Genomic DNA, 26307 nt, shown 5'->3' with positions numbered 1-26307 from the left:
GTGACAGAGCTCTGTTTACAGGTTTAGATTTTCTGAGCACGGACTGATATTGTTGATACTCAAGACCTGTTTTGGGCCTTGCTGTGACGTCACGTGCCACCCTATCTGAACTCCACCTCGCGCGGCGGAGCGTGCCCTTTAAGACAGGCGGGGTGTATGAAAAAGAAACAGCGCCGAAGTGAATGCGAGCTCAGGGGCGCCCCCTGTGGGCTACATCGCGCGCACAGACAACGGACACGGTGCTTGTGTAGAGAGGCAGACCACCGAGCTGCTGCTGACCACTCTGAATCCGAGTCGGTTCTTGTGTTCGTTCGGGAGTGCAGTGCGCGCGCTGCCGGACTAAACATGGCTCAGTGACGGACGCTGGAAGATGACCACGGCCATGGACAGCGACCTGCACTGAGAGGTGAGAGAGGTCCCTTTTAGAGCGTCTGCCTTTGATTGTAGATGCCTGCCATCCTCTATAGCCTTGTGGGCAGTTGGTGAAGGAGGACAGAGGCAGGATGTGTTTTGGGGGGTGGCCGCGCATCACTTTACGTGGGAAAAAACCTCACGCAGCGCCAAACTGCCAACAATCCTCGGGCTGTGTCAGTGCTTCATTTCATTGATTTGGTCCACTCTAATAAAAGGGACTCATTTGGCCTGCAACACACTCCCATCGCCTAAACAAGCGTGTGGTCGTCCTGCACTGTATCGGTGAAGCAGAGGGGCTTTAGGAGCGGGGTGGGGGTCGCTCTAAAGGGGCTTTTCTGATTTAATCCTGTTAGGGAGCGAGGGGGGGGATGTGCGCTTCAGAAACCGTGAATTGTTGCATAAAAATGCCTGAGAAAAAAAGAATTGCATAAACGCTCGACGACCTTGGCCGATGCTGTATGGATAGGAGCTTCATTCACGCTCTTAAAGAAACAGACACACTCTTCATTCATGAGAAAAGCTCGAAGAGAACAGCCGTTTATTCATGAGCTTGTCCGAATTTCCCGTTCTACCTTAAATGGCGCCGCACTCACCTTCTGGCTCCTGATTAGTTCCTCAGGAAAACAGTGCGAATCAGAAAGAGCAAAGCTAGGGAGAACCAAGTTTAATTTTCCGTCCCACCTTAAAAGGTGCAGCACTTAGAGACACAGTCTACTTTCATTCATGGAAACAGACGTAAAATGTTTAAAAAATAATAATAATAATTAAAAAAAATATCTCACGGACGATGGAGTTGGCAGTTTATATTTGCCTTCCACCTTAAACCGTGCAGCACAAGTTTAGCCTACTTAACAGCGCCTGCTGAAATTGAATTAAAATGAAGAACGTTCTAGAATTCCACCTTAAATGAGGCGGCAGTTAAAAGACAACACACACGGGCTTCATTCATGGAAGAAACAAACGGAAAAACCGTTGCTTTTGTTAGCTCATTATCCGCCTTAAATTGTGCAGGAGCCACAAAGGAACCACTGCCTCATTTAAGGTGGAAGGGGTAATTGGAATAACAATGTGGAGCGCCAAGCCTATATGCACGCACACACACACACATGTGGACAACTCCACACAGCCACAATACCTGAACTAAATGAGTTTGGACTGTGAGAGGAAACCCACACAGACACGGGGAAAACACACAGTGAGAGGGTTGAACCCAGGACACTGAAGCTGTGTGCAAGTGACACTAATACAATGTTTATGGATCAACTACACATGAGCCAAGCGTGGTCCAGAGAGGTATAAAACAGTCTCTCTCTCTCTCTCTCTCTCTCTCTCTCTCTCTCTCTCTTTATTCTCTGTTTTTCTAAATCCTGTAGGGTAGCAGTTTATACCCCTCCTCCTACATCTCCTTTTCTTTCTTTCTTTCTTTCTTTCTTTCTTTCTTTCTTTCTTTCTTTGTATTTCAAATTCCTGTAGGGCAGCAACTGATGTAGTATGCCTCCTCCATTCATTCTCTCTCTCTCTCTCTCTCTCTCTCTCTCTCTCTCTCTCTCTCTCTCTCTCTCCTTTTTTTTCCTTCTGTTTCTAAATCCTGTAGGGTAGTAGTTGATGTAGGATGCCTCCTGCCCTCTCTCTTTCACTCACACTCTTTCTCTCTCTCTCTCTCTCTCTCTCTCTCTCTCTCTCTCTCTCTCTCTCTCTCTCTCTCAAAATCCTAAATGTTTCAGAAATATAGTTCACCATTTGGTTTTTCGCTTCTTTACTTGACTACTCCCGAATGCCTTTGTATTGAATTTCCAGTGCACTTTGTGGGTGTGTATGTTTGTGTCCTGTTAGACGTTTGAGATTCTGCCATTCTTTCTCCATGGCATTTACCCTTTGCACTCTTTTATTCTCTTTTCCTTATCCTTCTTTTCTCATTCGTTTATGCACTGCTGAGTGGCTTTGATGAGTCAGTCCAGGCAGACCTCCACCTTTCCGGAGAGAATCCATTGATCTTGAAATGGATGTAGAAGGTGAATAAAGGGGCCATATTTGTCTACTATAAGATATCATCTCTTAGACAGGAAGAATGGGATTTATTTGATTGATCAATGCTCAGTTTGTACAAACTCCAGGTTTAAAAAAGAGCCATTTTGTGAAACACTGGTAAAAACAGAAAGCAGTGTCGTTATTTTCTATTCCGAATTTGATTCCTGCAACAAATTCCACAACAATGGGGTCTTACAGAAACACCGGTGACCTCTTTGGTCAGAACCCCACAAGTTCAAAACGACTGTTCCTTTAAATGATAATGAGCCGTTCGCTGTTTACCGTGACCCCACCGTGCAGCAGTGAGGGGCAGAAACGCTGGCTTTTTGTTTTCTTTCTTGATTAAATATATTGTCTTTGCATAGTTTTTCTTTATTCATCGCAAGATGAATTTACAAATCACAGATTTCTGTTTTTATTTGCATTTTACACACAGCCCCATCTTGGAACACCGGGTTTGTACACTGTAGAACTGGGTTTATACAGTTCATTGTGTTGGAAATGTGTGTGTGTGTGTGTATGAGAGGATTTTGCCATGTGTTTGTAATGTGGCAGGGCTGTGTACACCCGAACGGTCAGAGCTAATCTTAGAATCAAGCCTGTGTCCACATCCCTGGGGTGCATGCCATCACCAATCTTTTTTGCTGTTCACTGTCCAATGGCACTGGGTTTTCTTCAGGCCTTCTGCGAGTGTGTGTGTTTGTATATTGGAGGTGAAATGCGTGTGGATGTGTGAGGATGCACTCAAAAGGAATGAAACACTTGGAGGTGCCTTTAGTGCAGCTGTGAGTCTTTAACCGTCATCCTTATACTTTCTGACCCTATATAAATGTACAGGAGTTGGACAATGAAAGTGAAACACCTGGTTTTAGACCACAGTAATTTATTAGTTTGGTGTAGAGCCTCCTTTTGCGGCCGATACAGCGTCAGTTCGTCTTGGGAATGACATACACAAGTCCTGCACAGTGGTCAGAGGGATTTGAAGCCATTCTTCTTGCAGGATAGTGGCCAGGTCTCTACGTGATGCTGGTGGAGGAAAACGTTTCCTGACTCGCTCCTCCAAAACACCCCAAAGTGTCTCAATAATATTTAGATCTGGTGACTCTGCAGGCCCTGGGAGATGTTCAACTTCACTTTCATGTTCATCAAACCAGTCTCTCACCAGTCTCGCTGTGTGTGTTGGTGCGTTGTCGTCCTGATACACGGCACCGCCTTCAGGACACAATGTTTGAACCATTGGATGAACAGGGTCCTCCAGAATGGTTCGGTAGTCCTTGGCAGTGACGTGGACAAGGGAATGCCATGATACAGCAGCCCAACCATCACTGATCCACCCCCATGCTTCACTCTGGGCATGCAACAGTCTGGTGGTACGCTTCTTTGGGGCTTCTCCACACCGTAACTCTCCCGGATGTGGGGAAAACAGTAAAGGTGGACTCATCAGAGAACAATACATGTTTCACATTGTCCACAGCCCAAGATTTGCGCTCCTTGCACCATTGAAACCAACGTTTGGCTTTGGCATGAGTGACCAAAGGTTTGGCTACAGCAGCCCGGCCGTGTGTATCGACCCTGTGGAGCTCCCGACGGACAGTTCTGGTGGAAACAGGAGAGTTGAGGTGCACATTTAATTCTGCCGTGATTTGGGCAGCTGTGGTTTTGTTTTTTGGATACAATCCGGGTCAGCACCCGAACATCCCTCTCAGACAGCTTCCTCCAAGAGTCCAACCGAGTGACTTGAGCAGCTTGTACCAAATAAAAAGTGCTGCATCTATGATTTGGACGTGCTTTGACTTTAGTGAAGATGCCACTGAACTTAAAGAAGTCAGATGTAAACACTGAGGGAAAAAAAACAGTTTCAGTGCCCAAAGTTAATCCACTAATCTGTTTAACACTTGAAGCACAGTCAAACACAAAATACGAACAGAGCATGGCTCAAGGCGTATGGAAGCCTGTTCCCTCCACATAGAATAATAATAATAATAATTAAAAAGGCCCAATTTCTTTTTTCATTAATATGTAAGCTGGTATCTCAGTATTTTGAGATTAGTATCTCATTGAGATGTTTGATAAACTGAGATACTCTGAAGCTCATGTTAGCTTTCACTGTCCAACATCTTGTGATAGAGGAGACCCATCATGGGGATGAGAAGGGAACAGTAGCTAGACCAGGCCAAAACAGCAGCACTAGCTACAGTGAAGCCCCCTTTGGCCCCCAAATACATCTTGAATGACTGAAAAGTCTATGAATTAACACTGTTCCTTCAGGAGTGTTTCTCAGTCTGTTTATTCTATCTTTCAGATACAGTACATCTCTTATTTATCACTAGATGAATATGATTTATTCATATAAGTGCCTCAACCCGCACTAAAGCCCAGATCTTTTCAGCTGTGAGTTGAACAGCTCCCTGGGAAATTGAGTTCTGCGGTTGTGATCAAAGGGAAAATGCTTCTACACATATGAAAAAGCTTCAGCGTGGGGTAGGAGTTCCCCCTAAGGAGCATTCAGGGACAAAGCAGCTCATAGAAACGTATCTAGCAGACAGACGGGCTGCTGTATTTTCCTTACGATATCCGCCGGGCCTCCTCACCTTACTACAGCCCATTACTGACTTCAGATAAGCCACAGGGACCCAGATGTTGTATAGTTTCCATAGTATTTGGTAAGTATTTTATCAGATTCACAATGTTTTGACTCTCCGTAGCATGGAATAACGTACCAATGCTATGTACCAAGTATTGACTACAGAGGTGAAGTGCCATCAAATCCTCACCAAAATTTCCCAAAGTAAAAAGAGCATGATACTGTTTGAACGCTGAATTACAATTATATTACACAGATACTCTTTAAAACTAATCGTACCCCTACTATCATTTTATTTATATCGTGTATTGGTAGAACTGGTCAGTGTGCTGATGTGAAGTCAGGCGTTATGGACCACTAAGGATGACGGAAGTGCTGTAAAATTGATGCTGTATCCTCTTTACTCTGGAATCCTCATTACACCCCCCCCCCCTTTCTTCCGCTCTTTGGCCCCCTAGACAAGGAGAGGGACGTTTAAACACACACACACATGCACGCAAACACAGATTGTTTTAGCAGCTGGGGACGTCTGGCTCTCCCTTTGTGTGTCAATCTTTTTCTCTTTCCTCTCTCTGCTCGGCTGCCAATACTGTCCCCCATGTCTCAGCGCACCATGGTGTGTGTTATACAGTATATAGCTTTCACGTCCAAGATTGCGTCTAAAGAAACGATTGCTTTCAGCCACAGGGGCATTAGTAAGATCAGGAGGTTAGATGGTTTGTTCTGGATCACAAACACCATTCCAGCTCATCCCAAAAGATATTGGATGGTGCTCCATTATCCCAGAAAATGCACTACTCCACAGTAATGAAAGATCCGAAATGATTGTAGAAATCAGATCTCTTTAGATTCAAATGAAATACGGCATAAAACCAACCAAAGAAACTTACTCCCTGTGATTCTGGGAAGGTTGTGGACCCAACAAAACCCTGAAAAGAATGAAGTGGAAAAATAAAATTATTAATGAATTACTGGTGTTTATGTAGAGCGGCACGGTGGCGCAGCAGGTAGTGTCGCAGTCACACAGCTCCAGGGGCCTGTCTGGGTTCCGCTCCGGGTGACTGTCTGTGAGGAGTGTGGTGTGTTCTCCCTGTGTCTGCGTGGTTTTCCTCCGGGTGACTGTCTGTGAGGAGTGTGATGTGTTCTCCCTGTGTCTGCGTGGTTTTCCTCCGGGTGACTGTCTGTGAGGAGTGTGGTGTGTTCTCCCTGTGTCTACGTGGGTTTCCTCCGGGTGACTGTCTGTGAGGAGTGTGGTGTGTTCTCCCTGTGTCTGCGTGGGTTTCCTCCGGGTGACTGTCTGTGAGGAGTGTGGTGTGTTCTCCCTGTGTCTGTGTGGGTTTCTTCCGGGTGACTGTCTGTGAGGAGTGTGGTGTGTTCTCCCTGTGTCTGCGTGGGTTTCTTCCGGGTGACTGTCTGTGAGGAGTGTGGTGTGTTCTCCCTGTGTCTACGTGGGTTTCCTCCGGGTGACTGTCTGTGAGGAGTGTGGTGTGTTCTTCCTGTGTCTGTGTGGGTTTCCTCTGGGTGACTGTCTGTGAGGAGTTGGTGTGTTCTCCCTGTGTCTGCGTGGGTTTCCTCCGGGTGCTCCGGTGAGCTCCCACAGTCCAAAAACACACGTTGGTAGGTGGATTGGCGACTCAAAAATTGTCCGTAGGTGTGAGTGTGTGTGTGTGTGTGTGTGTGGTGCCCTGTGAAGGACTGGCGCCCCCTCCAGGGTGTGTTCCTGCCTTGCGCCCAATGATTCCAGGTAGGCTCTGGACCCACGGACCCACCGCGACCCTGAACTGGATAAGGGTTACAGATAATGAATGAATGAATGGTGTTTATATAGTAAAATGGATGACCTTACAGTAAACTAGTGTTCCAGTGACAGCTTGGACTGGAACATCACACTATACTGAGAAGAGTCCTTTAGATGAGAGTACATTCTCAATAACAGGTTTCACAACTGAGTACTTTACTACAGCCTCTGTAAACTAAACAGACACTGCCCATGTAATGTGCTCATAATACCGAAGACCTCAAGACCCAAGAGTGACCACTTCCTCTATTCTCTTTTCGCTTTATGTCAGGATCTGAGCAGAAGAGCACTAGTTTACAGGAACTATATTTAAGGTGGTAAATAAATGTCTGTGTTTTTCCACAGTAAGCCTCTGCTCTGGTATTGAACAGCCTGGTTAAACTTCTTGTGGATGGACGATCGATTGCCCATCAGGTCAGCACGCTTATGGCTCTCATGACATTTTGACCTTCAGAAAGCTAGTCTTTTATTTAAAGCTTACAGTGGATTTAACCATGAGCAGTCAGTAAATCAGATTCAGTGGAAAACCTCCCTCCTAAAGGCTACCCTGATCATTTCTGTTGTTGTTTTTTGTGTTGAATACGTGGAAGTGTTGCACAGTGGATGTGAATAGGGGTTTACATAAACATTGACTTTTTCATTTCCAGCTACATGGCACAGACAGTGTCTTAAAGTCTGATCAATCGACGCTGTAGATTAGTCACATCGTCATGGAGACTATTCTTAGTTCTGATACGATCGGACTTGGGAGATTTTTGTAGCAGGCAGCTTGCAGTTAATAAAATAAAATGACAATGGCTTACATATATTCATATTCATATCACCGTGGGCTAAATGTAGAGTGTAGGCTGTGTATTTAATATTTTATTACATTCAGGAACAGGTGGAGAGCCTACAAACCTATCACCACTATCTGAGCATACCTTGTATCTCCAAAATGATAACATTACCACAGAAGGAAACATATCAGAATTGTATTGTTCTGTGAAAATATATATAAAGACGTGTTATTTTGGACTGTTTCTATTTACTGCTGTTCTTAATTAAGTGAAAAATTAAAGACTGTTATTTAATTCTCTCTGTATTTTTGTAGTTGCTAATATTTCAAAATAAAAACTAACAAAAATTATAAACTAAAGGAGGTTTTAAACCTATTTAACTTTTAATAGAATGTAAATACATTCAAATTCTCAATGCTGGATGAATTTGTCTGTTTTTCAGTGTTTATGAATGGAAATTAATCCAATGTTATGGTGCTCCATGTGATCTGCCATGTGGTCAGCAGTTGGCAATAGCACATGCTCAACAGAGGAATGTGAAAATAACACTTATATTATAGTAGCACCCATGTTTGCTGCATTATGAAGACCATAGCGCTGATGCACAGCGGAGGAAGAGCTGTAAATCTCACTAGAAGGTGTAAAGTAGAGGTTAGCAAATGCATAAGAAATTATTGGTATCAAACTGTTAATGGCAGTGTCATGTATCAGGGACATTTGAAGACAAAAATATTGGATTATTCGCTTTACCCAGTGGTCGTATACAAATATTTATTGTCTTTAAGTCTTTGTGACATATCTTCAAAGTTAGTATTACGAATGTAAGACAATTTTTATGGACATCTCTAGTTGATGTTTCCAAGGTCCAGAACTTCGGATGTTGTAGTTATCTCTAGCGTTAGTCTATTAGCTCATTTGAAGAAGTAAGCTACGCTACTTATCTCACATCGGAACCTACTGATATACTTCAGCTATCTTTAACAAACGTAAACCTTGCTATTTTCTAAAACAGGAGTCCGTGGGGACAACAAGATGGTCCACTTTTTAACCTCCATCCTTTTATGTAAAGAGTTGGAGTTGGTAACTAACACCAACTAAAACAGGCGAAGTGAGTGTCCTTACCCTGTTTACCTCCATGTTACAGAGGCTCTTGAACACCTTTCGTTGGTGTCCTTACATGCCCATATTGTTGGAAAAGCGCCAGTGAAATGAGCTACAGATAACGGAGTGAGCGGAGGGTCCTTTCCAAAGTGCCCGTTTAAAGTGGACAAATTCAGTCCATTTTCTGGATATTTTGGGATCTTTGGGCCATTTGTTCACAGATGTCCCACTGTACATTGAATGATTGCAGCCAAAAACAACACACCTTTTCATCATTTTGCATTAAATTAAGTGCAGCTTCTAGAGTGTTGTCCACCATCTACGTCACAGGCAAGACGCCTATCAGAGTTTCCCAACACCGTTGTGGGGGAGGGGGGACCAACGGTCTTTTAAACCTTATTCCTTCAATTAGTAAGAAATAACATGTTTTCTGACTATCAATAAACACAGGTTAGGAACTCAAACTCCACTGTATTTATTTGTTTGACACTTTCATATCGCTGCTGCTTAGACTTTAAAGATCAGATTTAGTCAGAGGATACATCGTACGGGTATATGTAGTATTCATATTTCATGACAGTGTTTCTTCTACATTTTCAGACTTGACACATTTCTCTAAGAGCTAGCATAATAGGATAATGTAGTTGCATCATACACTATGTGGATTGTGTATGAGTTTGCTTCTGTTTGTTAGACAAAGTCCAGCTGTCACATGATAAATCTTGTGCTGACCTTAGTCTAAGGCCATTTTTTATTCGGCTGTCCTTAAAAACGTTTCAGTGTATAACAGTGAACCAACATCTTGTTTGATGGAGAAGATCAATATTTGATTCCGAGCTAAATGTACCGTGCTATGCCCTTACACATCTTTTTTACATTTTAGAGTTTTTCTTTTACATAACAGATATAAAATGCTATCGGAATATACACTGTATAAGTTATTTGACTATGTCACAATCCCCTGCTATTCAATGGCATTAAACACAACATGACTTTACCAGTACATGCACAGTTCAGTGAAATGGAAAGCGCTAGTGATTTTGTTCCTCTTTCAGCTGAACTGTGGTAAATTTTTAAATACTGAAAGTTACCAGCCTCACGGAAATATTCTCACATCCATTCCAGACTCCAGAGATTAATGTTGGCTGAGGTTCATTTGATTTTCGGCAAGAATTTAGAACAGCTACGATAAAAGGATCTCAAACAAGAGCTAGCAGGGCTAGTTAGCATTATGCAACTAAAATGCTAATTGGCTCTTATCACTTCAGGTAGGCACATTGTGGGTTTTTTTTATGCCTTCACTATGGACCTCTGTAGTAAATAAACAGACCATCACTCACTTGTTAACATCAATAATGTCTGCAATGTGAAATATTTTTTGCTCTAAAATTAGCCTAGCATTTAATTCATAGTTACAGGCTGAATTTAACTATCTCCACTTAATGTTAAATGTAAAAAAATGTAATACATTTATGAGGTAATAATGTCTTGTATTTATTTTCACAAAAAAAACATATTGTATTTTAATTTCAAGTTAAGAAAAGATCATTTTCAAGATATAACTTAGTTTCCTTGATCTCAAGAAAACAACATTTTTTTACATACATTTTACAGATTTTAGACATTTATTTGCTTGACAAAACAACATTTGTAGTTTTTTAGGTTTTACAAAAGCATATTTAATCTTGATGTAACTTGAAGATCATGAGAAAGTAGTGAATTGTGATCCTGAGCAGGTAATATCTTGAAATCACAAGAAAATTAAGTCATGATAACGGTACAGAATGAAACAATTATGACTTTTCCAGAGCTTGGTGCTGTTTTCTGCACAAAATAGAATTTTAAAGGTCTACATTCTTGTGCTGTGAGCAGACCCAAGGCTAACGTATAAACTCACTCAGAGATTTCTCTCATGGCTTTCTGCTACAGCTCTGAGCCCCAGGCAGCTGTCCACACAGTCGCACTGATCTGTCCATCACGCACTCTGAAGAGAAGAGACAGCGATGACTCGTGTGAGAAAGAACTCGGCGGATCTTATAAGTCGTGCTTATGTAAGAAGTGTCTCGTATGGTCTGTCTCCTCCACGGTCTTCAGAGATTTCACACAGACACAATCTCTCTTTTCATATTTTCATTTAACATGAAGATCCACTCTTCCTTGTTCTCATCTGTGGCTTACAGAGTGAAGGCTGGATATACTTTAATTACAGGGCTGTCACGATTTTAATTCTGCTAGGTTATATAAAGGAAAAAGGATAATTAGTATACGTAAATAAAGAAATAATTAATATATATATTTTTTCCTTTTAGATATGAGGATTTGTTCCACTAATGAGGAAGTGTGTAGGGTTGTAATTTGTTTGGTGTAAGGGGAAGCTGTGTGTGTGTGTGTGGGTGTGTTAGATTGTGCTTGTTTACTTAAGTCGGTTTGAAAATAAAAACTGCATCATTGAAACCACTCAGGTAGCTCTTATATAAGATTCCTCATTCACATACAGCCCTTAGAGCTCCACGGGGATGGGTTAGGGTTATTAATGTAAACTCACACATTAATATCTCTCACTCATAAATGTTTTGTGTCAGGCTGTTAGCAGTGGAAAGAGTATCCCAGAATTCCCTCTGGTTGGCAGAAGGGATAATGAGTCACAAGTGCTTTCACACCACAGGATCTTTCTATCTCTCTCTCTCTCTCTGTCCTCCATCTTTCTCACTCTCAGCTTCACTCACACACACACACACACACTTGGCCATAAGGATTAATTGGCACCTGTTAATATTAATAGGTTTGGGGAAGTCTCTAAAGCTTTATGGTCCATTAATGGACAATTATCAGACCAACGGTCTTTTAAACCTTATTCCTTCAATTAATAAGAAATAACATGTTTTCTGACTATCAATAAACACAAGTTAGGAACTCAAACTCCATTGTATTTATTTGTTTGACACTTTCATATCGCTGCTGCTTAGCCTTTAAAATTCTCACCCTGCTAGAAAACAGAAGTGACAGACAAAGATCCGAAAGGCAACGACTGGTCGTACTGGTCATGGCAAACTGGATGTAGTGTCCCAAAATAGACTACTAGTGATAGGTGGCCTTCAAATTCATGCATGGCAGTGACGCTCCATGTGCCAAGTGGGACATAAAAATGTAAGCAAACCAGGACCAGAATCATTTTGCTGTCTGTGTCTATTATGATCAATAACCAATCTTCTCATCCGTCGATTCTACATCTACCACTCTCACACTGTGTCCGTACACTTCCTGAAGAAACCAGACTGAACTCGAGCAGGATGCAAGGAATCATGTAGCAGATGATGGATTTTGCATGGAGATCTTTAAGGAATTCTCAGAAGGCCTCTGGAGTTTAACCACAGAGCACTCCTTCTATTTTTATTCCATGTGTGTGAATCTTCAAGCGAGAGAAAAGTAAAGCAGGATCAGAAAGGCTAATTTGTTCCCATGATTCATGTGTGATTGTTATTGCTGATTCATCTTTGTATAAGATCTCCTTCTGACTGGTCCCTTAAGATTGAGAGGCGTCCATTGGAGGGATCTGGACTCTTGTAGCCCCTTCTGACACTGTTGTAGTATCATATTTTCTTATAAATCTTTTTAAAGGTAGTTTGGTGATGGTCACATGAGGATGCAAGAGTCACGTGGTAGGGCAAACTGTCCACTCATTCCCAATTAATTTACTACAATGGACTTACACTATTGGTCATTTTATGCCCATCTCTTTCTGCACGTTTAACATCTTCCTCTCCACGCTGTACATCAAAAGAAGGGGAATGCCATTAGGCCACACTTTTATTTGAGTGGCACACAGCTCATGTGTTTGTCAGCTGACCACTGCTGTACCTTACGTAGACATAACACCTACATTTGTGTTTCCAAACGTGGCCATTGGACAAGAGAAGCTGAAGGCTACTACATGTTTCTGTGAGACATCAGAGGCCAGGCAGTGCTTGTTTTCCAGCTGCAACTAACACAACATCATTTTAGCTCAACACGCTTGGAGGAGAACATTAATGGCCCATTTATCTTAACTATCAATGCTCTCTTTGTTAAGAAAAATGCAGCTGGTCAGATTTCTTTAGGTACTAATGATGTGGACAGTGTATTAAGTTATTAAAAAAACACCAATGAACGGTACGGAAACCTGTTGCTGACATGTCCGTGTCCCTGTGGCGTCCCAGCATCCCAGGTGTTAAAGATCGAGTGTCAAACACTTGTTTTGACGAGTGCACAATTTGACATTTAACAGTATCTTGTGCAGATACTGAGTAGCAACATTGCCTCATAAATCAACACTTTTTGGAAGTTAGCTTTACTTTCACAGGCCCGTGGGAGACCCTGCTTGGCTATGAATGGAGTAGTTTGGAAGGGTCCTGCGATCAGGCTAAAAATAAAGTGGCCCTTGGAAGACACACATATTGACATGATAAATGGGCCCAGCCTTGACTTCGGATAGGTTCTCAGACGGAGTAGGTGGAGGGGGTCCCAAATGAAAGGCAGAAGAACATAGATCTTTGGGGGAAAAAGAAGGAAAATGATATAATTTGCACAGACGTAGAGAGAGAGAGAGAGAGAGACTTGACACTGGCTGGCGATAATAGAATGTTGTTTTGCTTGACACCACAAAGAGGGCTTATCTGTGATACAATGAAGCTTGGCAGCAGTGGAGCAGAGAGAGAAAGAGAAAGAGGGAGAGAGAGAGAAAGAGGGAGGGAGGGAGAGAGAGATAGAGGGGGGGGATGGAGAGAGATGGAGAGAGAAAGAGAGAGGGGGGGAGGGAGAGATGGAGAGAGAAAGAGAGATGGAGAGGGAGAGAGAGAGGGAGAGAGAAAAAGAGAGATGGGGAGAGATGGAGAGAAAGAGAGAGATGGGGAGAGAGGGAGAGAAAGAGAGAGATGGGGAGAGAGGGAGAAAGAGAGAGAGAGAATATAAATGATTCTCAGTGGTGTAAGAGTAGCTGAGTGTCAGCTTCGCTCAGGAAAGAAAGCGCTCATGGATTCACACCTCCGCTCCTCAACATGTTTTTCTTACACGTTTGGAAGAAGTAGGCCGGGGGATCGTGTCGCCATCGCTCAGAGATGGCAGTTGAGCTTGTGCTGCTATTTGCTTGCAGTAACTCCCAGAACGACCCTAACGTGAACATAGAGAAATGCCCATTTATTAGTGAAGTGGAGCAGCAGATAAGAAGCTGATTTAAAGGAACGCTGGGTAGTATTTTTAGCTTAAAATGACAGCTTCAAAATCTCAGCCAGTCACAAAAGAAGAATAACTCTCAGAACAGACCTGCGGTGAGAAACACAGTGGCAGTAAAGTCAGAATTCTTAGATTAGAGAAGATTAAAGTGTTTGGTTTTTATGTCTGTGTCCGTACTCCATAGCTAAGTAGGCCATTACCTCCATCTCTGGGTGAAGTGTGAACCCTGGTCTCGCACCACTCCATTTCTCCCCCTGGTACTGATGCACACCTTTTCACACCCTCACTCACACACTCCTCATTTGCCCTTCACACGGTCAGAAAATACACACACACACACACTGAAAGCAGGCCAGTGTCTTTCTCCTCTCTGTCCCAGGCACCGGTTTTTATTAGCTGCCCACTTTGCAGCTGCCTCTTTTTCATTCTTTTCTCTTTCTCTCTCTTGTCTTTTCAAAGATGCGTAGTGAAAGCTGACCAATGGCCAGCCTCAACTGTCAGCTCATACTCTACTCTGTTATGGTACACACATACACCACTGAACATACAGAAGCATAGACTGTATTTCATCAGTTACTCTGCATACTTAATTGTTCCCTTCTTTCACCCTGTTTTTCGAAGGTCAGGATCCTCACAGAGCAGGTATGATTGGGGTGGGGGATCATTCTCAGCGCTGCAGTGACACTGACGTGGTGGTGGTGTGTTAGTGTGTGTTGTGCTGGTGTAGAGTGGATCAGACACAGCAGTGCTGCTGGAGTTTTTAAACCCTGTGTCCACTCTCTGTCCACTCTGTGAGACACTCCTCCCTCGTTGGTCCACCTTGTAGATGTAAAGTCAGAGACAGTAGCTCATCTGTCGCTGCACAGTGTGTGTCACTCGTCCTCTAGTGCTTCATCAGTGACACAGGACGCTGTCAGATGGATATTTTTGGTTTGTGGACAAATCTCAATCCAGCAGTGATCTACCTCTGCCAGTACAACGCACATTAACACACCAGGTGTGACTCTGTGTTTAGCTGCTAAAGAGCAATGAGAGGTGAAATGGTAAGAAATGAGTAGTGTTATGATGTCATACCTGACCTGCTTTTCCTCTGTGTGTCTCCTCAGCGCTTTGCCAGTGTGTTGGCATGGCTCAGGGATGAATGGCTGTGGGGCTCCCAGCAGCCCAGAGCTCTCCTCCTCGTGCCCTCCGCCCGATTGGAAGGAGTTCTGCGAGCTGCACGCCCGCGCCTCCGCTGCCGACTTCGCGCACAAGTTCCAGCGCTTCCTCTGCGAAAACCCATGCTACGACTCACCGGGCGCTGACGCCAGCTTCTCGCAGCACTTTGCCTGCCACTTCCTGGACTGTTTTGCTGCTGCCCTCAGCCAGGCGCGGGAACCAGGCTCTCCGGGCTCCGCCCCCAAGTATAGCATTGTGCCGTTTGCGGGTCTCCGTAGCTGCCCTCCACCTTACGGCAACAACCTCTACCAGCGACGCAAGGACGCCGGCGCCTCCAGCGAGTCACTGGACAGCATGGACAGCATAGGGGGTGGAGGTGGAGGGCCTGGGGGAGGCACTGCCCCCCACAAGGTTTCCACACTGGGCCAGTCCCGAAGCTCAGAGGACATTTCTTTGGGTCACCACCACCATCCCAAAGCCCGCTTCAAGAAGGGCTTCTCGTTGCGTAACATGAGCCTGTGTGTGATGGATGGTGTCCGGGAGATCTGGCACCGCCGGGCATCTCCCGAGGGTGACAGGAAAGCTAATGCTAACGGAGGGGGCGCAACAGGGCATGACCGCTGGAGCCAGAAGTTGAGGTTGCCACGTGGTTCACAGACCCACCGGGGAGCCGAAATGCTGGAGATCCAGAGAGAGGGGGCGCTGCGGTACATGGTAGCTGATGACACCAACTGTGTGGGGGCTGCACAGTGGCAGAAGTGCCGTCTACTGCTCCGGAAAACTGCCGCCAACTCGGATGGAGGGGAGAAATTCTTGCTCGAGTTCTATGTGCCGCCTAAGGTAGGAATTTCATATTTCTAGTCTCTTGTTTTTCTCTTCAAGGCCTGTCACACGGGAGACATTTTACAGATTGCAGTTATAACAGTTAATTGTTTCTTGACAAATATGTTAGTTATCTGTTGAGATTAGTCAGCTGTTTATTTGTAATAGCTGGCAGTAGACATCAGACAAAATGTGAACTTACACCATTCAAAAATATTGTAATGAGAATATTAGCATAAAGTGGGGCTGAGTGAAAATACAGAATGGCTGTTTCCAATAAAAAGAAGAGTAGGTGTAAGTACAAAGTTGGCAATCCTAATAATGTGGCCAGTATCTGGAAATACAAGGGTGGGGAGTTTCGAATGGAGTGGCTTAAAGGTGGAAGTATTGGGTATATGTTCCTAAAAAAGTGACCAGTAACTGGAAGGTGGGGTTTTTCCAATACAGTGTCCTGGGATTGAAAGCATATAGTAGGTGTTTCTAATAAAGTGGCCAGTGAGTGTGTACACACTGCAGATACAGACGCTGGAGATCTGAAAACTCTGCAGTAATGTGAGGACTGTGCTGCTGAGTGTGTATAAATTTTCCAGCTGGTGTATGATCCACTTTTGACCTGAGGATAGTTCGGCCTGGCTTTGCTTCAGTTGGCCACCGTCCGCTTTGCTGTGTCCAGGTCTGTCAGGGCCATGCTGCCCACTCCTTTAGGCACAGACACACACAGCTATGTGTAGGTCAGCGTAAATATAATCCATAGCTGTTGATGCTGCATTAGCATCAAATTACCTCTTTTTTAATTATACAGGATCTACGTCTCGGTCTGTGTTATTAATAGACAGAATGTTGGTTCATGCTAACATTAGCATGCTATGCTATTGATGTTGGGTCATGCAGAGCAAAATTACTTTAGCAGATTAATGATGTAAATCATTTATAGAGTATATTCTCTACACGCCATTTTCAACTCATATTATTGCACAATTTCTATTTTATTTTATTTAATGTACAATGGACCAAAACAATTTGTACAGCCAACTTTCTCTAACAGCTCTACACACTTGCAGGAGACCACTAACTACCAAGTTCAAACTTGTCAGCTAACAGACACCATCAACATCTATCTATTATGATTGAACCCCTCTAATGGCATCACCAGGGACCAAACTCACACTCTGATGACAGGCCAAAATCTGCCCCTTTATATAGTAAATATATATTCAAAAATAAACAAACGGATGTCCACATAAATAGTTTCAAATATTATTTACTGTTGCTTGGTGCTGGAACTTGTCATAATTTCCTGCATTTCAACAGCACATCCTTAAAAACAGAGATTCAGTCACATTAATCTATCCTTATCTGCTCCTTCAAGCCTGGAGCAAATCTTTAGGGCTACTCTGGGGAGTGACTGCTAACAGCTTCCTCTTCCTGACCAAATGACCAGTAGATAACGCAGCAGTTTGTGGAGTAGAGGAAGCAGCACTCTCCAGGTTCTTCCTGCCACAGAAAAACCAAAACGTAAGCTTGGACACAGAAGGTGTTTTGTTTTCCAAGTGGGCATTTGTTTCGCACTAGCAAAGAGACTTTTCTCGGGTTCAGGAGCTTCGATAAGAAAAGATAACATTCAAGCAATGTCAAAACACGTTTACGAACATTAGTTCTGATAGGAAGGGTATTGACAGTTAGCTTGTGTCTGATTATTAAGCAGTGCTAATGCGCTATTAGCATTGTAGCATTCTCACAATGGACGTTGACAAATCTCCTCGAGTCGTGTGTGTGGGAGGGGGAAGCACGATAGGAGATAAGGAAAAAGCAGCATGGGGTATTCTGCCTCCCATGATGCACCAGTGCGCTCTCTCTCTCAGTTATTTAAGGGTTTTTTTTATCTGTGTATTTTTGTGGTTGTTGTTTGTGTGTGTTCTTTGGGTTTTGTTTACGTCCCCCTTTTGTGTTATTCAACAACATGTCGTTGAACATCCCACGATCACTCTCTTCCAGTGTGAGGAAGAGTGAAAGCTCAGTGTGAATGTCCACAAAACGCTTGTCAGCGCTGTAAGCGTGATAACACCATTAAAGAGCCAGCGCCATAAAAAAACCTGGAGTCTGGCTCAGCGTCTTCTGTGAGAACACTACAGTGTTAAACACAGATGAATAGAGCGCTGACACTGTGACTTTATTGTGGTTGTAGTGTTTAGACACAGGGAGACATTGTCTGCTGAATACATCAGTGTGGTGTAATTGCTATTAGGATTTGTGTGACTTGTTTTTATAATTAAGTTGCTCAGATATGAGGAATAGTGTGCCTCTCTGTGTGTGTTTGTTGTTTCAGCAGGGCCAGCAACTGTGGCTGAAGCTGCAGTGAGCACACTATCAATCACACTTTAGCATGTCCACACACACACACACACACACATCCTCTCCCATCTGTGTGTGCAGATCCAGATATGGGACAGTTTTGGGAACTACTGTCAGCCTCATGTTTCTGTGCTTCATCACATTAGATTGGACTCATCAGGCCACACTCACTGACTTCACTTAAAATCTCTGTACACTCTAATTTAAATGATACAATATGTCCCTCAGTATATTAAACTCATGAAAAACAGTGTCATGTTTCACTTTACACTCTGTACATTTAACATTTATGGCATTTTGGCAGACGCTCTAATCCAGAGCAAATTCCAGGGTTACTGGTATTACAGGTAGGCCAGTGCAGCGTTAGGAGTCTTGCCCAAGGACTCTTAATGATGTAGCACAGTCTCACATGGGAGCCATTGGTGTTACCACTGTACAACACCAACCACCTGTAGAGAATGTGCTGAATAATTTCACTTTGAAAATCACCAAAGCAAGGTTTTTGATGGTAACAGTAAAGACTGGGAGAGATTTGAAAATGTTTAACACACACACACACACACACATCAAACTCTAATGTGTATTTCACTAGGGTTTATGGTAATGTGTGTGTGTGTGTGTGTGTGTACGATTATTTTTTAAAATTCCCTTTAAACATGCTTAAAAACACCGATACATGGCTTTAGACATTCATACTGCTGTATGTACTTTTATAGATATATATATAAATTATCATTAATATTTTCCAGTCATCCAAGCCCAAAGTGAGCATTCCTCTGTCGGCCATCGTGGAGGTCAGGACCACGATGCCTCTGGAGATGCCGGACAAAGACAATACCTTTGTGCTGAAGGTAAAGCTTCCTTTGATTTTCTGCATGTAGCACATATTTCTGTTCTTGATTTATATGTTTTTGTTTTGACCACATTTTACTGCTTTTTAAACCCAGTTGTGCAGTAGTATTTGGACTATTGGCTTTAAGATTAGTGACTTAAAGGGGAACAACAGATACAATGGTTGGACAATGAAAGTGAAACCCCTGTCATTGTAGTGTGGGAGGTGTCATGGCTAAACTGGAGCAGCCTGGTGGACAATCTTCATTAATTCCACACTGCACCAGTAAGACCATGTGCATCCAATGGTTCAAACACTGTGTCCTGAAGGCGGTGCCGTGTATCAGGACGACAATGCACCAACACACACAGCGAGACTGGTGAGAGATTGGTTTGATGAACATGAAAGTGAAGTTGAACATCTCCCATGGCCTGCACAGTCACCAGATCTAAATATTATTGAACCACTTTGGGGTGTTTTGGAGGAGCGAGTCAGGAAACGTTTTCCTCCACCAGCATCACGTAGAGACCTGGCCACTATCCTGCAAGAAGAATGGCTTCAAATCCCTCTGACCACTGTGCAGGACTTGTGTATGTCATTCCCAAGACCAACTGACGCTGTATCGGCCGCAAAAGGAGGCCCTACACCACACTAATACATTACTGTGGTCTAAAACCAGGTGTTTCACTTTCATTGTCCAACCCCTGTACATTGCCATTATATCTAGAACCACCAATGAACCTGCATGTGTCATTAAGGTGAAATGGAAGTAAACATGGAGATCATAAAAATATTATATACTGCATTCTTGGCCATGTTTCTGCCAAAATGTGTATTTTTAATCCAAAACTTTACATTAGGATTATTGTAAATGTGTCTCATGTCATAACTTTCTATATGGGAGGCTTTGGACACCTGGTTACTATCACCACTGTTGAAAACAATTGTGACTTAGTAACTTGGTCAAAAAAAGACCCATTCACATCAGACCAATCTGATTGACTTTACACCTTAATACTTTGTTGACACAGAAAACTTGAAACTTCGGTGGAGCGCCCCTTTAATATTTAGTCTGCAGTTTAATGGGTTTGTTTGCCCCACATTAATGAAACATTACTTTGTAGCTGGAGCATAATTTCTCCAGTGTGGAATTATTAATGGGAGCAGGTCAGCTGCTGGTAAACAGTGCCGTGATGTGGAATATCAGAGCAGGTCCCGTACACAAGCGTGGCTTTGTGCTGTGTGTCGTCACAGGTGGAAAACGGCGGCGAATACATCCTGGAGACCATCGACTCCCTGCAGAAGAACTCATGGGTCGCAGACATCCAGGACTGCATAGACCCCGGGTAAACGAGCCGTAAATATTTGCCCACATGAACGGAGGAAAGGAAAAAGAGGAGGGGTAGGGTGAGCATGCTACACAGCCATAGATCATGCAGTGTGAGGAGGGTTTGACAGCTCCTGACCACTCTGGTCAGCACTGGACCGGACTGAACTGAGATGTAGGGACGTCTTGTTCCAGAGATTCACTGAGGTCGTTGTCCAGGCCGCTGTAAATGAGCAGAATCTGCCACATCTGCCATATTTAAGCCAGAAGAGATTAATGTAGGGCAGGCCCAGTGGCATTGCAGGTTGTGTTGCTGCTACACAGCTCCAGGGTCTCCAGGGCCCTGATTTCCTTGGTTCAGTCCCCACCCAGGGTCACTGTTTGTGAGGGTGCTATCCCTGTGTCTGCATGGGTTTCCTTCAGGTGATCTGTGACTGGGTGAGTGTGTGATACCTTGTGATACCCTGCCCAGAGTGTGTTCTGCCTAGCACCCAATGATCCCAAGTAGGCTCTGGACACACTGTGACCCTGAACAGTATGAAGGGGTTCTAGAAGATTAAATAACATTTCCTCATCCTCAGTGTTTATTATTTTTATCAGAAGGCAAAAATGTAACATTGTAGTCCTAAGCTCTTCACATCTTGGGGTTGATCATTAAAAAACAACCATTCACATTTATGTTGCGTGTTGATGAAAGTTGTGTGTGTTGCAGGGACAGTGGTGATGACATTGAGCTGGCGTCATGTCCACATGGACAACCTTCCAAAGAATTCTCCATGGTGGCCTCCTGCAGCTGTGAGCTCTTGTCTGAAGGTGGGTTAGCAAGATGGTTACATTACAGTTCAATACAATACAATATGGCGGCACGGTGGTGCAGCAGGTAGGTGTCGCAGTCACACAGCTCCAGGGACCTGGAGGTTGTGGGTTCGATTCCCTCTCCGGGTGACTGTCTGTGAGGAGTGTGGTGTGTTCTCTCTGTGTCTGTGTGGGTTTCCTCCGGGTGACTGTCTGTGAGGAGTGTGGTGTGCTCTCTCTGTGTCTGTGTGGGTTTCCTCCGGGTGACTGTCTGTGAGGAGTGTGGTGTGTTCCCCCTGTGTCTGCGTGGGTTTCCCCCGGGTGACTGTCTGTGAGGAGTGTGGTGTGTTCTCTCTGTGTCTGCGTGGGTTTCCTCCGGGTGCTCCGGTTTCCTCCCACAGTCCAAAAACACACGTTGGTAGGTGGATTGGCGACTCCAAAGTGACCGTAGGTGTGAATGTGTGTGTGTTGCCCTGTAAAGGACTGGCGCCAGGGTGTATTCCCACCTTGCGCCCAATAAGCGCTTACAGATAATGGATGGATGGACAATACAATATGCCCAAAAGTTTCTTGACACGTGTTATATTGGCAAGTCCAGCATGAATAGAATAGCTGCAAAGAGTGTAAGGTATCAACTAAAGGAGTTAAAAGCAATGTGTTGGGCTGTGGAGCAGTGATTAAATGCCATTCAGTAACTTATGGATGATTTGGGATCCAGAACTAATCGTCTAACACAGATCATCAGTAACTGTCCATGAGCATTTTGGCCATAGAGTGTACAGAGAACTATATGAGAGTGTGTGTTGTTGTTTTCAGGTGTACACCGGGCTCCTGAGAGATTGTCTACTGCTGATCATTACAGTGCCCCAGCTGTCCGCTGTAGGGAACTACCCTTCACTCAGCACCCTTCTCATGTGCCCTTGGAGCGGTTCCTCCAGTCTCCAGAGGCTCAGAGTGTTAGTCAATCACCAGGTAAACGCCCACAATAAGTGGACACATTAAGACCATTCATCCAGTTGACGCGTATGACACTATACCTATGCATTAGCATTTTAGCATTTTAAAAGGTCTGGATTTGAAGACCTCTGCATCAGATCAACTACAAACACGATTAGGAAGATGCAAATCAATCGGCCAATCACGTTTTGATTTCCAATTTGTGAGACCAATTTCACATCTTTGGTCATTCGAATTCCCACAGTGCTCTCTGTCTTGTCCCATGTTCAGGAGGTCCGGGCGACCCCCCGGGAGAGCTAGAGGGTTACGGCAGTCTGGTGGGTTACCCATGGTTTCATGGGACGCTGTCACGAGTTCGAGCGGCTCAGCTCGTGCTGGCAGGTGGTGCTCGGAGCCACGGACTCTTCGTAATCCGTCAGAGTGAGACACGGCCAGGAGAATACGTCCTCACATTTAACTTTCAGGGCAAAGCCAAGGTGAGCCATAAACACTGATACTGAGTCCTACATTAATGCTATCCAATCACAGTCTAAATGTGGTCATAATTTATATTTTAATTATAATGTCTGCCATTTTAAGGTGTTTCTAATATTCATACAGCTGCTCAGTGGCACACAAACAGCAAAGGAACTATAGAAAACATTGGTGTAGTAACAACAGGGGGGTGTTATGCACCCTCTGGTTAGCATTTTGCACTGAGCAGCAGTTGACTGAAGGAATGTTTATAAATTTAATTTGACCAGAAAATTCACATCAACCAATTTACAGATTGTGAGCCTGGGGTTTAAGTTTGTTGAGCACACTGCCTTTTTTCAAAACACCACAAGCCCCACAGCAGCGTTCCCCCTTATCTAAAGAATCCTGTTCAGAATGACTGCTTTCAGCGGCTGTTCCTTTAAATGATAATGACACGCTCGCTGTTCCTCCTGACCCCGAGTGCACGGCAGTGAGGGACGAGGAGCAGAATCTTTGATTTTTGGCTGTTTTTGCTCAGTTCTCTTCTCCGTTCTTGTTTTTACTCAATGTTTTTCATATTATGGCCCCTTTAAGTAAAAGAGTCTGTTCCTGAGAGGCAGCAGAAAGCTACACTACAATTGAACGTTTGTTCCCAAGGTTCTATTGGGACCTTATACACCATTTACTGAAGAACGCAAGCAGTACAAGCGTTTTAGTGTTGAATTAGTAAATCTTTGCTATGTGGAATAGTATTTTTCTGAATGTACTACTTCCCTCAGCCTCCACCCAGGTGCTCTCAGAGCAGTTTTCCGCGAGCATGTATCCGTACAGTCACTGAGATCCAGCTGACATCTGATCTTTTCACATCCTGCTGCCTAAGATTCCGTTTTCCTCCTGTGTCCCACCCAGTATTCTGATGCTTCCGCAGCGCTGCTGTGTTAACAGTAATAGAGAAACCTGCTCTCACACTGTTTGCTATCTGATCTGTCTGCGCATAGAGGTGGAATGTCCCCACCCCTCTCCTGTGACCAGCAGTCATCTACCCGTCCAAATATTTGCAGACAGCCCTTACAATGAATTCATCTACTGTAAGGTGACACAGATGTTCCTCTTATGAACAAACAGCAAGAACGTAATGTAATATGATACTGTAAAGCAGCTGGATCTTAAAGTTCATAATACGCCATGCCAAGTGTAACGCCACCCTGTAGCTTAACTTTGGAATAACTTGGAATTTTTGGTGGAGGAGTTGGCTGAATGCTATCAAATCTTCCCATTTAGATTGGACTCTTCAGATATGTCCTAGACTAAGTACATTAGTTCTTGTCAGTGATCATAAAGAGAGGCCCTTTCCAGGTAACGCTATGTGAGCTCCAACAGGGATCTAGTCAAAAATGATCAATGGACCATTACAGAATTCTCTTTTGTAACTGAAAGCTGCTGTTCACCCCGACCCCGAGCGCACAGCAGTGAGCAGCGAGGAGCAGAAGCTCTGGTATTTAGACGTTTTCGCCCTGTTCTCTTATTTCTCTGTTCTTGTTTTCTCCATTTGAACTCAGTACACTTATTTCTCCATTGCCGTTTTGTCCGTTTTTTTGATGCATTTAACTTCATCTTTGCGCTCTCCCATAAACGTGGGTCCGGACAGACTCAGGCGACGGGGGGGGGACAGTCCTGAAGTCTCGGAAGTAGGTGTCCGCACGTTTTAGCCCATGCACCCGGTGCGTGCTGGTCTTTTTTTCCGTTTTGTGGATGGGTAGATGCCCCAGATCCCAGAATGAATGCGCACAAGCCCTGAACAAGTGATTTATTCTTATAATATGTTCCCTTTATGTATTGATAGGTGGCTTTTTTAAAAATCATAGTAACTATAGTCTACTCTGATGTGTTTGTGTCCGGGCAGCACCTGCGCTTGTCTGTGAATGAGAACGGTCAGTGCCACGTGCATCACCTCTGGTTCCAGACAGTGTGTGACATGCTGAGACACTTCCACGCTCACCCCATCCCTCTGGAGTCTGGAGGCTCCGCAGACATCACTCTCCGCTCCTACGTCCAGGTCCAGTGCAGCCCCACAGGTACCACACTCACACACACACACACGGTGTCAAAGCGAATATATAACACACCCACTAACAGCCTCAGCTGTTCTGTGAAGACTTCACTACTCATTGGAAATTTTCTGTGTGGATTTAATGGCGTTCTGTCTCAAGAGCCATATTTACCTCAAATACTATGTCACTCCTCCACTCATCCTCTTGGTACAGATGTATTGTCCTAAGCTTCTGTGTTAGAGGGCTTTATACCCCACAAGCCCACACTAGGAATAAGGCATGGTGAATTTAGGCTTCACAACCTGTCTTGTATTATTCACAATTCTGTTCTGCTATGTCTCTACCCTCCAACACACCAATTCATACACATTCTTCACATTCAGACCCACTCATACACAAAAAGCTGAATTACATTGCACTCTTCCACTGGGAAATGCATGCCATTCTTTTGCTGCATACCAAACACCTACCCGTCTGCTACAGTCCACTACTCAGGCTATAAAGTGAGTTCCATCCCACATCCCTCTCCCTTTTTCTTTTAATCCATCCCTCCCTCGTTTGGTTTTATCGTTCAGTACCGCCATTCCCTTGCACCATCTCTCTGTTCTTGTACTGTGTCCCTCCCTTGTTCTTTCCCTCCATCCCTCCCTTGGTCTGTCACTTCGTCCCTCATTCTTCCCTCCCTCCCTCCTCTTATCTCAATGATCCCTCATTCTTTTACTCTATCCATTTTTTTTCTTTCACTTGTTCTTCCCTCATTCTCTCACTCCATCTCTCCTTCTCTCACTTCATACCTCTAGCTTTCTCTCTCTTTCCCTCCTCTATGCCAGGCTGGCTGCAGTAGATGAATGCCCTCCATTGGGACGGGGTGATGGGGGCGGTTTCACTCCTGTATCCCCCTTCAATGCTCCTGGCCTCAGAGGCAGCACAGAGCCCCTCTGTTCTCCTACGAGCCTCAGCATGCTTGGTCTCACACACACACACACACACACAAAAACAAACATGTGTTACATTAAGACATCCAGCTTTATCAAGTCCACCTTCAAGGGATGATCAGCCAAAATGTTTGGAGTCATTTTTTTGGTTCAACCCTCAGTAGAAGCCTTTTCACACACACTTAATTTTTCAGTGAAGGTTTCCACTGTGATGAAACCTTCAGATCAAGCCCAAGGCAGAAAAGAACAGAAATAGTCAAGTGATAGAAAAATACAAATGCATTTTTATAGCGCTTTTTAAATATGATGTTGTCCAAAGGCAGCTTTACAGAAATCTATTTAACAAAATTAAACAAAACACAACAGGATTAACCCATTGTGAGTAGGCAAAGGCGACAGTGGCAGGAAAAACTCCCTTGAAGCTGAAGGAGGAACCAAGTCTCCCAATGCGGACCCATCCTCCTCCGGTTAAAACAAAATAACAGAGAAAAACATTTTTTCTTTCAGCTGGTGGGACTCAAAGATGCAGACACTGGGTAACAGCTCAACAAACCCAAATGGTTTCACTGACTCACGGGAGCTGAAGCTATAGCTTTTCTTTGGTTGAGCTCAAGGCAATGAGTTCTGATTTGACAGAGCATGTTGGTGTTGATGTGTAACTTTTGTAGAATTGGCTTTGTCTGCTCTTTCTGCCATAACTGGATACTGTC

The 26307-nt window shown here is 44.0% G+C and overlaps 1 protein-coding gene across 3 annotated transcripts in view; it reads left to right on the top strand.

Annotated features, from left to right (window-relative positions):
• Nucleotides 1–268: 268 nt before the first annotated feature.
• The window catches only part of LOC136679688 (SH2B adapter protein 2-like), a 31167-nt gene continuing 5128 nt past the window's right edge, over nt 269–26307 (top strand). For 2 of the 3 annotated variants that reach the window (XR_010796568.1, XM_066658346.1), the window contains exons 1-8: nt 269–406; nt 15019–15910; nt 18994–19095; nt 20331–20422; nt 21116–21216; nt 22015–22170; nt 22426–22631; nt 24515–24686. Coding sequence is in view for 2 of the 3 variants with exons in the window: in XM_066658346.1 (XP_066514443.1) it covers nt 15050–15910; nt 18994–19095; nt 20331–20422; nt 21116–21216; nt 22015–22170; nt 22426–22631; nt 24515–24686 (1690 nt within the window). In the remaining variant the exon portion in view is untranslated. Of the gene's footprint in view, nt 407–15018; nt 15911–18993; nt 19096–20330; nt 20423–21115; nt 21217–22014; nt 22171–22425; nt 22632–24514; nt 24687–25462; nt 25631–26307 lie in introns of those variants that run through there. The other variant, XM_066658347.1, reaches the window with a different exon arrangement.

The sequence above is a fragment of the Hoplias malabaricus genome, chromosome Y (assembly GCF_029633855.1).
Source record: "Hoplias malabaricus isolate fHopMal1 chromosome Y, fHopMal1.hap1, whole genome shotgun sequence".
Taxonomy (NCBI): domain Eukaryota; kingdom Metazoa; phylum Chordata; class Actinopteri; order Characiformes; family Erythrinidae; genus Hoplias; species Hoplias malabaricus.
Note: the sequence above shows the minus strand (reverse complement) of the source record. Positions and strands in the feature narration are given on the sequence as shown.